General features: G+C 31.4%; 5 protein-coding genes across 7 annotated transcripts; 2 read left to right on the top strand and 3 right to left on the bottom strand.

Annotated features, from left to right (window-relative positions):
- Nucleotides 1-90: 90 nt before the first annotated feature.
- On the bottom strand, nt 91-5,044 carry Sirt7 (sirtuin 7). The gene is made up of 3 exons (XM_012365499.2): nt 4,500-5,044; nt 4,261-4,358; nt 91-3,829 (listed from the first exon to the last, which is right to left on the bottom strand). Exons 1-3 carry the CDS (start codon nt 4,596-4,598, stop codon nt 2,452-2,454), a joined length of 1,575 nt encoding a protein of 524 aa, XP_012220922.1. The 5' UTR covers nt 4,599-5,044; the 3' UTR covers nt 91-2,451.
- Nucleotides 5,045-5,424: 380 nt separating this feature from the next.
- On the top strand, nt 5,425-7,704 carry LOC105671351 (testis-expressed protein 9). 2 transcript variants are annotated; one of them, XM_012365439.2, is made up of 6 exons: nt 5,425-6,241; nt 6,402-6,575; nt 6,654-6,788; nt 6,854-6,988; nt 7,092-7,221; nt 7,320-7,704. In XM_012365439.2, exons 1-5 carry the CDS (start codon nt 5,849-5,851, stop codon nt 7,173-7,175), a joined length of 921 nt encoding a protein of 306 aa, XP_012220862.2. In that variant the 5' UTR covers nt 5,425-5,848; the 3' UTR covers nt 7,176-7,221; nt 7,320-7,704. The 2 variants fall into 2 exon arrangements, with proteins under 2 accessions (XP_012220862.2, XP_067212681.1); XM_067356580.1 differs by having other exon boundaries at nt 7,092-7,704.
- On the bottom strand, nt 7,178-14,676 carry Cul1 (cullin 1). Of its 2 annotated transcripts, none has more exons than XM_012365437.2 (13): nt 14,373-14,676; nt 13,472-13,689; nt 13,031-13,193; nt 12,725-12,943; nt 12,385-12,639; nt 12,015-12,308; nt 11,662-11,925; nt 11,395-11,574; nt 11,095-11,244; nt 10,779-11,018; nt 10,595-10,698; nt 10,167-10,386; nt 7,178-9,978 (listed from the first exon to the last, which is right to left on the bottom strand). In XM_012365437.2, the coding sequence occupies exons 2-13, from the start codon at nt 13,630-13,632 to the stop codon at nt 9,898-9,900; spliced, it is 2,331 nt and encodes a 776-aa protein (XP_012220860.1). In that variant the 5' UTR covers nt 13,633-13,689; nt 14,373-14,676; the 3' UTR covers nt 7,178-9,897. The 2 variants fall into 2 exon arrangements, with proteins under 2 accessions (XP_012220860.1, XP_067212673.1); XM_067356572.1 differs by lacking the exon at nt 14,373-14,676 and adding an exon at nt 13,832-14,149.
- Nucleotides 14,677-14,890: 214 nt separating this feature from the next.
- On the top strand, nt 14,891-15,538 carry Tom7 (Translocase of outer membrane 7). Its single transcript, XM_012365442.2, has 3 exons — nt 14,891-15,137; nt 15,229-15,277; nt 15,386-15,538. Exons 1-3 carry the CDS (start codon nt 15,038-15,040, stop codon nt 15,399-15,401), a joined length of 165 nt encoding a protein of 54 aa, XP_012220865.1. The 5' UTR covers nt 14,891-15,037; the 3' UTR covers nt 15,402-15,538.
- A 252-nt stretch (nt 15,539-15,790) lies between these two features.
- Polr2F (RNA polymerase II subunit RpII18) lies at nt 15,791-16,684 on the bottom strand. The gene is made up of 3 exons (XM_012365440.2): nt 16,494-16,684; nt 16,140-16,292; nt 15,791-16,067 (listed from the first exon to the last, which is right to left on the bottom strand). Exons 1-3 carry the CDS (start codon nt 16,520-16,522, stop codon nt 15,857-15,859), a joined length of 393 nt encoding a protein of 130 aa, XP_012220863.1. The 5' UTR covers nt 16,523-16,684; the 3' UTR covers nt 15,791-15,856.
- Nucleotides 16,685-16,697: the final 13 nt, after the last annotated feature.

Raw genomic sequence — 16,697 nt, 5'->3', positions numbered from 1 at the left:
GACAGATAATGAGCTTGTAATTTTCTTAAAACAAATCGTTTGTATTAATAAATTAGGTAGACTTATGACTCATATTTTGATACACTGACGCACATTGAATTCTAATTTATTGCGTAATATAAACTAGCTTTTTTATCTTATTAATATTACGTTGGCATGAGATTTCGAACAAAAAAATTTAGGCTTTTATAAAAACCTAAATAATAAGTATAGGCATATACAATGTTAATTGCGTCATAATTTCTAACGAAAGCATCCGTTTTTTAAACAAGTCTTCATAAGTCATACTTGCGTATACAATAATTTGGGACAATTACAGTTTAACACACCACAATTTCTAATTAGTATATTGCTTTGAAAATTGCCAATATTATGCTCACGACGTACATATTAAACGTAATACAATTAAACACATTTTTTCGTCTTCTATTGCCCAATGTAATTTTCATACATGCATCAGTCATACATCAATATTATTATTATTATTTTGTTTCTTTTCTTTATTACTTTTCATTTATTATCGACTACTTTAAGTTACAACATAAAAATTCCACCCCTAAGACTTTGTATCTTTGACATATATGGAAGAAGTATGCAAATTTATTATTTTATTGGGCTTATCTTTATATAATAATTTTTTAATTTCCAAAAAAATAATTTAGGCAATAGAAGATTGGTCAAATTAATTACACAAACAGATAATAATAGAAATATATACACAATGTCGCATGTCAAGCTGCCGAATTATATGTCTACAAAACAAACAGTGGATAAATAACAACAAGAGTGATGCGCAATAGGAATAATTTAAATTATAAAATTCTTAGAATAATGATAAAAATAACCGCTTTCAAGTATTTTATAAAAATACATCGAACAATGATAATGCTCGCAATATTCATGTATTCTAATAAAACGTACCCTAAGAGAAATATTATATAAATATTAAAGTGTATATAATTGTACACTTAATATAATCTTCACATGCGTTACAGTATACGAGCTCAATATAAGTCGGGTAAACCGCGGCGAAAGTCGAGTTACAGATTTTGATTAATTGAAATAAGAACATTAAATAAAGTAATAAATATATAAAAAACGAGACTTTTTATAATAAATGTGTTTGTAATGAGTACCTGAAATTTCATTAGTAAAATTTATTTTATGATTGCAAATACAAGTCTAGCAAATGAAACTTGTTTTTACTTGCAATCTATAGCATACCGTTGCAAACATAGGAAAAATGACATTTTCTTTGCGAATATTGATATGAAAAATTTAATTACAAAGTATTAAAATTTTATTAGTAATTTTTGCATTAATAATAATATAAAATAATAAATAATTACATAAAATTATAAATTTCTAGACCATACATAAAGCAAATGTAATTCTCAGATCAAAGTTTTACATTGTTGGAAATAGATTACTTCAATAAAATCCATTATAATGACAAGACAAGGTTAATTATTCCGAAAGGATTAATTTTCATATCCTAGCATAAATTTTAAATATAATTTTATTGCAGATTATACTATACTCGGCGTGTATCGTTTTATATAAAGAGAATAATTTAGCATTATTTCACAGTAAATCAATAATTATAAAATATAAAAATAAATAATTAAATAAATTGAAAATATAAAATATCTAAGGAATCGAAGAATAGGGAAACACATTTAGTAAACGCAAAAATTTGCTGGAAACTTCGAAACTTAGCAGAATAAAATTTTCGTACACTGAAGAAAACTTACATGACTTTGATTATATTTGTTTATGTTTGTTCCTTCTACTTTATGTTATTCCATGATAAAATAATATCAATATACGAGCACATAGCAATATCAATAACATTAGATTGATTGCACATGCTTAAAACATATTTGCAATTATTAACATTTATCAATTAACATATGTTGAGTTGTAGCTAAATATATAAAAATATTTGTATAAAAATATAAAAATATTTGTACATATATATACAATTATACATATATATAAAATATTTTATATGTATAAATATACATATAAAAATATTTGTATATATTTGCAGAGATAAATCGTGCTTTATTGATAATAATAATAGTTCAAAACTATTTCCGAGTCAAATGTGCATCCCATTTCTCCATCCCTCGAGGACTCATATAAGTGCAACTCTTGGAAGCTTGGCGAAATAAATTAATCTTGTCTAAAGTGGATAAAAAATAATAGATTGTCTTTGTTTGCAATGTTGGGAATTACTTCCAAAATTTCAGTCTATTTTGTTAAAGCTTCGAATACTGGAATCAAATCGCTATAAATCTACAAAATATGTACGAATCTTGTTACGATATGGAGGCTTTAAATACTCTCGTGTACGTTATTATATCGTACAATATAAGATTATATTGTAAACCTGATGAAAACAAAAGAGCGGACTAAACGCACTGTGTAGATTATATAGAGTAGATGCTACCGCTTCTTTTTCATACCCTTACGATATCCTTTACCAAACCAGCCTGGATTCTTTGGAGATGCTATGGGAGTGTCCGCGCGTATCATCAGTGCACCTTCTTCCTGTTTCTTCTCATCCTCGATCTTCGTTGATGTAGGACAATCTCCGTCACGTTGGTAGTATAAACAGGTAAGGGAGCCCTCATGTTCCATACAAAACAAACAAGCTGGCTTGGGTTTTGGTGCCTCCACAGGCGCACTAGGTACTTGTATAAAAGGATAATAAAATAACGGCGTTAATTGAGGATACATATACATTGGAGGAAACGGTAAGCCCATAGAGAGAAAGGGTAACGCGGCGAAAAAAGGCGCTGGATAGGCAGTCGTTGTGTCGGTCACCGCTACGGATGATACGCAGTCTTCTTTATCGTCAGTTTGCTGCACTGTGCGCTTAACATTTTCATCGCTACTTTGACTTAAAGGCTCCTTCTTGATCGCCGGCTCCTCAAGACATGGCTGACTCGTGGTGAGCTGTTCGCAGTTCTGAAGTTTCACCGCGTGAAAGAAGATCGGATCTTTCATGCGATTGTACTGCGGTATTTCTAATCCGAGATGACTCATGACTCTCTTCATCACTTCGTCACATTTTCCATTTATCTTTAAAACGGCATTTTCGTCCTTCGGAGTCCACTGCAAATTAACAATATACAAAGAAGCCCTTTTCTGCACAGGTTTGTCCATCTGCCACAACCATGGATATTTTTTAAGAACTTTCAGACTAGAACCCAAACATAATATGACATCTGCTTGTTTCGCTGCTCTGCTCGCTCCATTCCAATTGATTGGCCAGGGTAGATTACCTCTTTCACCAAAATGAACAATTGAATCTTGCAATACTGAGTTACATCTGTGACATAACCTTCCTGTACCGTGTTGATATCGCGCAGTTTTTTCAGTAACGTCAAAAAGTCTCCAGTATTCTCTGGATGGTTTGCACACTCTACAAACTTCCACGTACATATTGCCATGAACCTCGGATAAGAAATTACGCGGAATACCGCTGCGTAAATGTAATCCATCACAGTTTTGGGAGACTACATGCTTGAGCACTCGTGCTTTATACAATGCGTAAAGAGTCATATGGGTTACCGTTGGCTCAGCTTGGGTCAGATCGTGATTCCCAATATCCTTTCCTTGCTGCATCCGAGTCCAAACTCCATTGGTTCCTCTGTAATCTGGAATAGATGCCGCTGTGCTGATACCAGCGCCAGTGTATACTGCAAGCGATGTTGCTCTGCTGATTGCTGCTGCCAAACGCATACATTTTTCTTCCAAAATCTCGGGTGCATCTTCGACTTCTTCTAATCTCGCTTTTATTTTATCTCTCTTTTCTTGCCTGCAAATAAAATATTATAAGTAACTTTACTTTATTAAGAAATATATATATATATATATATATATATACATACATACAAAATGCAAATCAAAATAACATATTTTTCCAATAATTTTTGTTTGTGGTTTTTGCATTAATTTCAGATTGTATTATGTATATTGCTAAGCATGTATTTGTAAATATTATTAAATTAATACTATTCCATATTGTTAAAATAATGTTTCCTTATGCACGATATACATTTATTTACTAAATTAACCAAAAAATTTATCACAAGAGTACAATATTATAAATAACTTTTTTAATAAATCTTATATAAGTTAGTTTATTCAAAGGCAAAACTAACTATGAATAATAGTTCCAAAGTTAACTATAAACAAAGTAATCATAATTTTTTAAAACTATTATTTATTTTAGCAAAAGTCTATTACCGTAAATTAACCTCTTTTACTACATCGCTGCATGAGGCAAGTATTCCAGTCTCCTCCGCTGTTCTATCTATTTCAGATTTTTGCAAAATTGCCGCTACCTTAAAAAAACAATACATTTCAGTAAGATTTGTTTATGATATATCTACTTAGGAGACTACCGGATGATGGACCAGCGTTCGACGATATACAAAGAATGATTTTATCAAAAGGATCAAGTAACAATATTGACTTGCATATACCTTTTTGAACGTAGCTACTCTTTCGTCTTTGACTTTAAAAGCCTTTAAAGCGGCAGAACGTCTTCGCGATTGGAACTTCTCGTTACCCGTCTCCTCCATCTTTAATCAAAACGATGTGCTCAGTGCCGTATACAGTTCTATTTCCATGCTTAATACGCCATGTCTCAATTGCAATCACTACGCTGTTTTTATTTTTTTTTTTTACGAAATCGACATCGGTTGGCACGTTTTATAGAAAGTTTTGTCAAACTTCAATAAAACATTTCGTGTTTTGTTTCAATATTATTGATAAAATAACGATAAACACAATGGCGCAATGACATGCGACAAACAGTCGATCGGCAATAATTGAAAGATCTTTTTAATTAGTCTTGCAGTGTTTACGTAATGATTAGATTAAACAATACAATGGTTCTGTAATCGACGAGTGAATGCTCACTATCAATAAATGCGTTTCCAATTAAAACTTCTAACACAATCGTCGAAAAGTTGAATTTTTGACGCTGATATATTAATCTAGTATTTAGAAAAATATACAACTAGCAATATACAATTCAATAAGAATCAATCAGTTGCAATTTATATTTTTAAATTTAGGAAATAATTTCACAATATATATATATAATTAGTGAAAATATAATCTAGTTCATTTTTTTTTTTTGTTTTTTTATAATTCGATACTATCGATATACGTTCGACTCTTTTGTCTGAAAATTTCGACTGGCGCAAATTTTAAAATACATTTTGTGTAGTACATTTTCACATTAATAAATAATTTAATTGATTGTGTTAAATATTGTGGCTAAATATTTTATAATATCTCTATTTAAAATGCTATTGTTTAATAATTCCACAAAATTTATTAAGTATAGCGGATAAATATCAGTGAATGCTGCATATGCAATTTTTTAAAATGAATGATATCAAAGTACAGCTGTTAAATTAATGATTATTATTACGCACTGTTATCGAATCCTTTATAAGATCTGATAGTTTGATATTTCTCGGGTAATTGGAAAACTACTGCATATACATCGGCTAATGTTAATTTATCAGCTGCATTGTGATATAATTTATGTTAAGGAGTTGCATATGCACATCCATTGATGATTCATCCACTATACTTAACAACTGTAATAATGCATGTAACACGTACAATGACTCATTTGCATATACTCTGTCGGTGAAAAATGATTAAAATGTTTATATCCATATTTAGTTCAATCAGTTTAAGTTAGGTTAGGTTAATTAAGTGGAGACCCCTGAAGAATAAATATCAAAATGACCGTCTTTGTTTACTGAGGACAAACACATAATTTATCTGACAAATAATAATATTGGTTTGAAAAATGTCTGATGATTTATTAGCTAAGGAAAAGGAGTTTCGCAGATTGAATCGTGAGCTGCAATTAAAGACACGTGATGTAATGAAAGAAGTCGATTCCATCATACATGCTTGTGCTAGCAATAATTTGTTTAGCAATACAAATCAATCACACTTAGATCTCGTGACGAAAGATGTAAAGGTGACAGAGGATGTAACGTCGAAATTAGACAAACATGGAAAAACATCATTAATGAAGACTCCTGAAACTTCGTCAATAGAAAATCTCACTAATGTACAGAATTTATCAAAAAAGGATAATAATTTAGGAAACAGAGCTGTTGTTAATTTACTCAAAGGCAAAATAGATATGCTATATAAAGAATTACAAGCAATGCAATTTGAATATAATAAGAAGGTAATTCTTAAGTTTGCTTCTTATCAAGATTGCAATTGCATTATTGCACAATATTTGCACCAGTAGAGAGCACTTAAAATAGACACAATAAAAATATACATTTTTTTTTATAAAAATTCTCAAATCTGTGAAGTTAATTATGAAGTAATCCTGTTCATAGTGTGATTACTCTAAAGAATTAGAAGCGGAAAATAAGAAACTTGAGGATGCTCAAGTTAAATTGTACAATCAGATAGCAACGTTAAAAGATACAATTACAAAGTTGGAAAATATAAAATTTGACGCACTGTCAAGCTGCCAAACTTTGAACAATGAGAATGTTGTCTTGAAGAAGGTATTTTAAATTATATTTTAGTTTCATTGTACAATACATCTCCCCTAAATCATTATTTTTCTAATCATCTTTTTTCAGGATTTAGAAGATCTTAGAAAGGAGGTAAAAACTTTGAATCAACAATCAATTAATTATGATGTGAGATTAAACAGATCTTTGGAAACCAATGAAAAACTTAGAACTGCATTAAAATGTAATCAGATAGAAGAGAAGGTATGTCTATAACAAAATATATGTACATGATTCTATCATGCATATGCATATCATTCACTTTGCAGGAATTAAGAAATCAAATTAGGAAATTACAAGAAGACAAGAGACTAGCCGTAAAAACTTTGGAAAAGCAGCGATCTGAACTAGTGCAAGCATTTAAGAAGCAAATGTTGCTTATAGATAATTTAAAGAAACAAAATGTATGTATGAAATTGATTAACATTGATAACATTGATAACAATGTACACACAAACTTATATTGATATGGTATTATAATGTGATTTTTTCAACTTTACAATTCAGATGTATCTAACGGGCAATGGACAAATTTGCTTAATGGAAGAAGACTTTGCAAAGTTATTGGAATGGAAACCTCAGCAACTCTGATATATTGTATATAAAACATTTATTGAGAGAATGACTGCTATACATTGTGAGAGATAAAATCAATTTCACTTTTCATAGCCACTTATATTTTACAGTATTATGTTACAGCACAAATTATTTGTTACATATTTTTTTTTTTCACAGAGAATTTATGTGTATCTCACACATCACATATCAAAATCAAGTGTTATTGGACTGAGATATTTCGTACTTTTTCAATAAAGACTTATATTTGTGATTCATGAAATACTATTATTTTCCACTCATGATTTTGCAAACGTTTCTGTTTCACTTTGTGAACATAGAAATTTATCGATTTTATACAAAACAGCGAGTGTATCTGCTTTAAACACATGATAAGAGGAAGGTTTTTTTTCAACGTAGTAGTTGCAAAAGAATTATTGGCAGTCGCTATGGAAATCATATATTTCACGGATACGTTTGACGCGATAATTATTTTCTATATCCGGGAATTACAACAATCAGTAAAAAAGTATATAACAATAAAAGCATCGGTAAAAAAAAAAAAGAAACTTGATTTCCATTGTGACTGTACCAAGTATCAAGTCTCTTTGCCTTTCACAATTTCAAATATTTCGTTCGGTTTATTTACATAACTTCTGTTTTGTGCAAAGAATAATAACTGACATTAACAGACTTCGAGTATACAAAAATTCGAAGCATCAAGATTTTACAGTGTGTCAACGCGAGTATAAATAATTATTTGCCCTTATAATCGTGGCGCGCGAAAAAAGTGTTCTGCGAAAAGTTACACGAAATACGGCGTCTTTTTTTTTTAGAAACATTAATGACATCTTGCTGAATGCTACATGAATGTTAGTGTCTGTGTTAATGGAGAATTCTAAAGCCTCCCCTTAGCCTAGATGATGTGATGCATACCGTAATAGTACACGTCTAAACTTACAAAAAAAAAAGCGATCAAACATATTTTCGCAAACAATTCGTCGAAAATTGCTCGTTTACATAGAGATATTAAATAATAGTGAATATCACAAGTATATGGATAAAGACCGTGTAGTGCAGTCTGTATCCCTCTGCACAACCTAGCTTGAATAACATTACATTAATGATTTCGCAATTCGAGAAATTCGCAGTTACACTTTATTTAATAAAATACATTAAGTTAATGTTTCTGTAGCTAAATATGTGTGTAGATGTTGTTACTCGCCCTGCGGACAAGCGTGTTAATGCAATTTAATTACAATAGTTCTCAATTTATTCCTCTCGCCTTTCAGCCTTATTTTTTTCCTTTTTGTTTCTTTGTTATTGACAATATGCGATGAGAAAATGTCATTCATATCCGAATACCTAAGGATCGTGATATATATATATATACGCTTATACTTAAAATGTTTTAAATCTTTCTACTTTTTTCGTTCATTTTATATACATTGAGTTTTGAAACTCAATCTCAAAATCGATTGTAATTGTCGAGCGCTTAGTTACAGGACAACTACAACTCCTTCTATTGAGAGTTCTGAACTTGAAATTCATTTAAGCACCGCTCCTAGCTGTACTTTTATCTTTTCAGATCGTACTATACCGCAAATATTAGCTGAGTTGTTTCGTATTGCACTTCGCATACCAAGCATTTCTTTCATTCTCTATTTCAATAATAAAAGTTTTACAAAAAATTTAAAGAAATTTATGACGAGTAAGTTAAGATCGGCATTTTGATCCTCCAAATCTTGCCCCAACTCAAAAATAATTAAAGTCATCGCCTCCGGACAGTCTACGTACAAGATTATACTCTTAAATTTAATTTTGTCAGATATTGATTTTGATCAGTCGCTAATTAATGTGAATGGTGTTATCTTCAACAGAAAATTGTATATCAAGAAATAATGTCAGATTTGTAATTCCTAATTCGAAATATCATCCATTTAAGATAGAGATTGTGGCAAAATTATTATCTCTATCTGCAAAAACAATTCAATTACTATAACTAGAATTAATAACAATAGAATTTTGCATCCATTGATATAAAATTTTCTGATCTTGAATATGTTTATTGTAAGTAGATTTTTGCTAAAATGCATTACTATCTATGTGCTCGCAAAAATCTTTTATAATTTGTCTCGTTATATAGTACAATTTATTGTGAAATTATGGCTTGTTTTTTTTTTCTTGTATAACGAACTATAATTTGCGACGATTTGTTTGATGATAACAATGATTGAAATATAGACATGGCATATATCTGTTACTTTCTTCACATATATTTCACAATACATCTTATTTGGTGAAAAATAGATTGTTTTTGGTTAAAAGACCAAAAATATCAGTGATATTAACAACGTAATAAAAATGTTTTTTTTTCTTACAATGCTGCAATGATAATTTAAAATCTCCTGTATTCTATAGCGAAGCAATATACTCCTGTTTTTTTTCCTTTTTGTTTTTTTTTTATGTGAAAGATAGCATAGAGACAGTAACACATCTAGCACATATTCTCTTTGACATTTATGAAATAATTTAATTAAAATTTTTATATAAAGACGTTAATGAAATTATTTCATAAACAGCCAGACTATTTAAATGCGACCAGAAGGACAACAGGGTACAAAGGCATCCATGTACAGAATAAAATTATACATTCGAGACTTAAATAAATATTCTGATGGGTATATAGCAATGATAGTATAAGATTATTTTTTTCGAGTATACGACTGCTGCTGTATCGTTGTCCTAAATCGACTGATCATGCCAGGTAGCTGTAAGTGTCCTTTTGACCCTCTGTGCGTTCCAAATATTCTTTTTCAATTAAAATATCTATACATTTCTGAAAGAAGAAGTTTTCGTTAAACATTGGTAATGATTCTTGTATGAACATATTCTCTTACATTTGTGCAAATTAATAATGTGTTTATAATACAGGAAGAAAGAAACAATTTAGATATGACAGTATATATACACATAAAAATTTATTTAAACATATTTTTTAATAAAAAAAATTAATTAATCACTCACCTTAATAACATGTACTCTGGGCTTGAACCTAGAACTTAATTGGTTTAATACTTCTGCTACCAATTGTTGATGCTTCAATACTTTCCGCATTTTCATAATTCTAACAATTGCTGCTTGAATCAAAAGTTTCCTATCTTCTTCTATGTGTTTGTGTGTGGTTTCTTGTTCAACTTTCAATTCCGTCTTCATTGGGATGTTAATATTTACTCTTAATTTTTTACTATTAAACAAATAAGCATTATTAGATGACTTACTGCAGAGAATAGATATAGAGCCGGTTGTTCCAACTTCTTGGTAGATTTATCCGTCAGTTATTTATTAATAAATATCAGTAATCCTACTCGATAGTTGTAATACCAAGTAAAATTACCTCTATCGTTATTATTAAGAGAAACAACCAGCTCTTATACGTATATAATAAAACATACTTTTTGTATCCCGTAAAAAGTTCTACCGTCGATAACGGGGTCAATTCAGCTACGTCATCACTAGCTGCAGTTAAAAGCTTGGCTTTCAAAAGTATTTGAATAACCTTCGCAAAATACAATATTTTTTAATATTTTTGTCATTTCGTTATTTATATATCATGCTACATCGTGTCATTATTTTTACCTGTAGTAAAAAATCCATTTTAATTTGTGTTGCATATTGCAATTGTTGTATTGTCCACGATGTAGATCCATTGTACGCTAACAAAACTGCCATTTGGAAAGTCGACGCTTGCAATGTGTATCTGTTTTTAAAACAGTTTGTATGTAGCTCCCCTTTAGACATATTATACAACCAATTTAACTTTCTGCCACTGTGTTGCGAACTATAGAAAGTGGTAAACCTATGTACAGATCTTTCTAGCTGCAATTTAAAATCATCAAATAAATAATCGATGAAGACTTCCACAAAAAATTTGCGTTTTACTTGCATACTTTACCTCTGTTGGCAAAGAAAATGTAAAGGATTGTTGGAATGGCCATGAACCTGAGGACAAAACCTGTATACTGAAATCTATGTCCAAAGGTTCAGCAGAATTTGTCAAATGCCTTCTGAATGCCTCATTTAGATCTTTCGATACACCGATATCCTACAGACGGATACAATTACAGTTACACTGTTACACATTTCTCATGCTTCTTAAAGGCTAACAAATACATTAACCTATTTGTGAAATCTCGAATAAAATTAATATACATTAATAACATTACAAAAATAATTTTCAATAAATTTACATTACCTGGAACATGCGCTGCAACTTTGAAGTATACTCAAATCCACAAGCTTGCTTCAACTTAGAAATCATGGAAGCCTCTGCGTCGTCACTAGCAGACATGTGTTGTACCAACCGTTTCGCCAACATCTTACTATAGAATTTTTGGAATACATCTTTGTCTTCGATATATTTAAATACAACCATCTGTATAGAAAGGTCATAAATATAATTAGTTCATTCACAAAAAATCAAAAAGAAAAAAAAATTATTTATTCCATAAACCATACTTACAACTTGATTAAGAGTATCTTCAAGTTCCGCTTCTTCCGGATTTTTACTGCTCTTCTTGAGTAACAAGTCGCAATATTTAGCTAATAACTCAGGCGATTTACTGCTGCTGTTTGCCGCTCTTGTGACAGAATTGCTATTGATAAATTTTCCACAAGCCTTGTCCAAAGCCGCTACAAAGCCGCTATCATTATTAAATGCAACCAGCACTAAAGCGTTATACTTTTTGTGCACCTCCAAGATTGTGTTTACATAAATTTTCGGATCCTGCAAACGGAAAAAAAACGACTGTCGGTGTTCGCTGCCACTTCGTGTACTTACATGTACCACAGTTACATTAAATAAAGATCACTTACATTAGCTGCGGAATCGCCACACTTATCTATAGCAGCAAGTCCCTGATTAGCAATGTGACTTTCCAAGAGATGTCTCAGCTCTACAAGGCCATTCGGTATTCTCGCCACCAACTGATACATTCTGCCTAGATCTGTATTCTTATCGGCGTCCAACAGATTCTGGAATTCTGAATGAAATATGTCCATGTGTTTATCAATAAGTACTCTCTCGCATGTTTTTGCCAGTCGTTCATGAGTCGTCTGATGCAAGTAAACGCGCACTCGCTTTTGTTCTTCCAATAACCTCTGTTCCGCCTGCACAAAAAAAAAGATATAAACATGTAAAATCATGCTTTTTCTATATTTACTATAGAATTTCTTTCAAACATACCTTTTTCATATATTCTGTTACGGGATTTTGTCTAAGGAATTCTAAGCTTTCACGAGTATAAAATCGTTCTGTATCCTCAAGGAAGATATTCTCAAAGGAATCTTTGTACACTGTTAGATTTTGTCCCTTAGCACCTGGATCTTCTTCATTTAGACCCAATTCTACATAACAATTGATGACACCACTAACTAATCGAGTATTTATTGTTTCACCATTACGTTCTCGTTCAATTAATTTAAGCACTGCATTTGTAACCTGGATAAAAAATTACAAATTACAATTACATAGATAATATGTATTTAACGGACATATATATATATGTTGACAAAAAATTACTTACCTGTCTGTTTAAATGCTTAAATAAATTATCTCGCCAAGTAACCAATGCTAATTGGTAAATTTCGTAAATTCCTTTGCGACCCTCCTCACATTCTCTGCGTACCCAATGACGATTGAGATATGCACATACACCATTTAGCACTTTACTACTAAACTGATATTCCTCCCATTGTCTTGTGTAGAATTGCAAAACATCCTCATCCATCAAATCAATTCCATGCTGTGTGCAAAAAATAAAATATAATTGCAACAAAATTTATTCAAAAATTTTCTTCGATCAAAAGCTGGTCAACTATCATGTATTTACCTTGAGTAAACTAATAAGATAATTCCTAAGAAATTCACGCAGACGTTTATACAGTTCCAATCCTACTAATTGTGCACCTCCTTGTTGAATTTGTCCTTTTTTACTCTTAGTCGTCGTCCTAGTCAATTGTTGATGAACGCTTGTGCAATAATTATATACATGTCTAGAAATATCAATGTAGCAGAAAAAATATATGTATGAGAATTGATTTACAAAATCTGTATAAAGACCAATGTCCACGATGCTAGAAATCGGTCTGAGAAACATATAACCCATAACATTGTCATTTTTTCATAAAAAATACAAGTTGATTGGTTATACATTTCTCGAACCGAGATCTCGGACCGATTTCTAGCATCGTGGACATTGTGACCTTAAGAATTGGTTTACAAAAAAATAAAAATAAAGAAAGAGAAAAATTCTTCACAGTTCAAAGGATACGTGTACAGCTCTATGTATCGTGGTTTTGACATGCATTGTCTATTGTAAACTTGTTCTATGCCTTCGCGTAAATCTCCCCAGATTTGATCCAGATCAATCTGTTTGAGGCCAGGAGGACCACCTTGATGACTTCCAGCACCTCCACTTCTATGGCCAGACATTCTGCTCCTATTTGTTTGTCGAGTGAGCGTCACTGTTACTATGTGCTACTACAATTTCTGTAGAGAGATAAATACAAAAATAAACACACTTGATATCACAATAAGAACCAGTTGTTTATACATATCAGTTGCGATGCAATTTAAAATATATTATAAAAAAAGTATAAGATAAATAAAAATATTCTATACACATTCTTACATTAATATTGAATATTTAAAATAAAAGATGATAATTATGCATATATTATGTATACATTATTCACTCTTAAAATCCATTATTTGCTCTCAAATTATCTTCTAATTTAAGATAAATGATCAGAAAACTAGATAATTGAACAATGCCATCCGCGTATTTTCGTGCATTCTCGAAAGTTTTAGAAAGAACTCAAAATTCGTATTTGGCAAAAGGAAAAGTTCGCATTTGTGAGAAAGAAAAAAGGTTAATCGACGATAGGAATTCCGTTATATTGTGCAATGCGCGATTCATTCGTCGGGAGAGAGCGAGGGAGAACAGCAGATTTCGGGGTGGAGACGAAGACTGGCGCGTTTCTTCCGCGTATATATGTATTTATATATATACGTGTATCTATGTGCGTGTATATGTACATATACATATATTTTTTTTCGTAGCGTGGAGTGGACGCGCTAAACGTGGTCATGCATTATCGTCGCGCAGAAGTTGCAAACCGAGACATTCTCGGGAGCAGAAAAGGAGTAAAAGAAAAAAGCGTAGTACTCACCACTGTCGATGTTCACCACCGCATAACAGGAAGGAACGGTCGAGAGACGACTTTCGTGTGAAAACCCGATGCTGGCCAGTTTTGCTCCGCGAATGTTCGAACGCGCGTTGTTAACGTTGCGTTCCTCCTACACGGGAAATTTACTGTCGGAACTTTCTTATTCGCTATCTCTGCGTCCTGCGCAGCGATGAGCACGAGTAAGATCGTGCAAGTAACCGAAACCAACGTATGTAGCCAAATAATTGCTCACGGTCGCGAATCCACTGCTTCGCTTCTGACAGGTTAGGTGGCAGCGTCGCCAACTTTACCACGCGATTTAACCATTTTTACGAGGACCTTCTGCCTCCTACACACAGAACGCGATAATGCAACCGGAATAACGTGGAGACACAAGCGGCAACCAATCAACATTACGTTTTTCTAGAATTTATGGACGTGTAGCGAGATATGATTGGCATCGCTCCTTGCTGCGTCTTGTGCAAGAGCCAACAGTTTAAGCTTCGTCATTTTGATTGGCCAAGTGCGATTGATATTATTTGGAGAACTCGTGGTCATCTTCACGTTAAGCTGCGGCTAACTTTACATGTTGCCAAACCAAACGACAGATTTTTTTTCTTCCGATACTGAAGACACGAAGAAATATATTTTATTAAATAAATATCAAAATGGGTTTAAGTCCGACCACGAAGCAAAGGATAGCCATTGTCATGGATGTGACCAAGTTTATATTTCAATGGGGTTTTATTCCTTCCGTTCTGTTTTTAGGTTAGATCTTTATGTATTGAATTGACCTTTATAACATTTTATATATTTTACATACAGAAAAATATTGAAAGCTAAAATGTTTTATTTTTAGGATTTAAAAAAGGCGCAGATCCAGGCATGCCTGAATTATCTCTTATGAAGTAAGTAGTCTTAAAGAAATTCTTTCACATGTAAAAACATTTCTTTTTAGAAGAGAAATATTTCTTTTTATGAACAATACATTTTATAACATTATCTTCGTTTTTCAGTTTATTATGGCAATAGATTCTGTCTCCCCTGGATACTATTTTCATTCCAGAAGAAATCATGTGTATTGTCTATGTTGCATATATTTATTTAAGATTGTTAGATGTCCGATTGACATAAAAAATCATGTCTTATTAAATAAATAATAAATACTATGTGTTATTTGTTATTTTAAAAGTATAAAAATATTTAAAAGCTTCTAATCTTTTTGGTATATTGGATACTTGCTGCATAGTGTTATTTAATGACTAATGGCAATGTGATCCAATGTAAGAGCGTTACAACAATTGATTAATTAACCACAATATAACAGTATAAATAATACTTGGACAGTAATTGTTCCAATTATAATAGTATAATTTTCTGTGATTTAAAATTAATTTACATATAGACATTAAACAAGACTGTGCTGTATAAAACAATTTTAATTACATACAGTCAAACAAAATCTAATTCTATAACTTAAATTAAGATTAATGATCTATTATAATTAATTCATCGATCCCCCAATCCTCATAACTATTATCAGGCAGATAACGACGTATAATTATGGGAATCTTCCGTTGTTTTAATTCTTTCATAGCAATTTGCAGTGGATCTGTCTCGCCTTCCAATTCTACCATTACAGGAGCGCACATTGCAATCTGTAGTGCTCTTGTACCTAAAACTCTAGCCCTTTCATACCTATAAAAATAAATTATACGTTATATCACTAATTTAACTCATATTTTTGCATGATATAAATAAATTATATACTTTGTCATATATCTTGTAGTTATCCTCTTTGATCTTTGAACTCCGCCACTAGCTTCATTAGCATTCAACAACTCGATATTTTCACCATCATCTTCCTGGGGCTCTAATTCGATATTGTCCTCGTCATCTACATCATCAAAATCATCTGCGACCCTGCAAATAATTAGATCATTTAAACAATCATTTACATGTTATCAATCGTATGCAATCAATGTTAATAATCTTTAGTTATTCAATTGACAATATTTTTAGTTTTATAAAAATATATATAAATCATTAAAAAATTCAGTTTTTTAATTACTATCAAAAAATTGTAAAATATAACCTATAAAAGTACACCAACTCGTTACTTACTCATCTGCATCAAAATCCTCATCAGCCATTATTTATTTATATACGTATATGTTATATTTAATAAATTTCAATGACAAGTTAGTTGTCGTAATAAAATATTTTTATCAATCACTCTTGAAACTCAGAAACGATATTTATTTGAACAAACTGAACTGACCGGAGCAAAACCAACACGCTCAAGCAGTGATGCCAGAATCTCTGTAT

The sequence above is a fragment of the Linepithema humile genome, chromosome 6, assembly GCF_040581485.1.
Source record: "Linepithema humile isolate Giens D197 chromosome 6, Lhum_UNIL_v1.0, whole genome shotgun sequence".
In the NCBI taxonomy this organism is placed as follows: domain Eukaryota; kingdom Metazoa; phylum Arthropoda; class Insecta; order Hymenoptera; family Formicidae; genus Linepithema; species Linepithema humile.
Note: the sequence above shows the minus strand (reverse complement) of the source record. Positions and strands in the feature narration are given on the sequence as shown.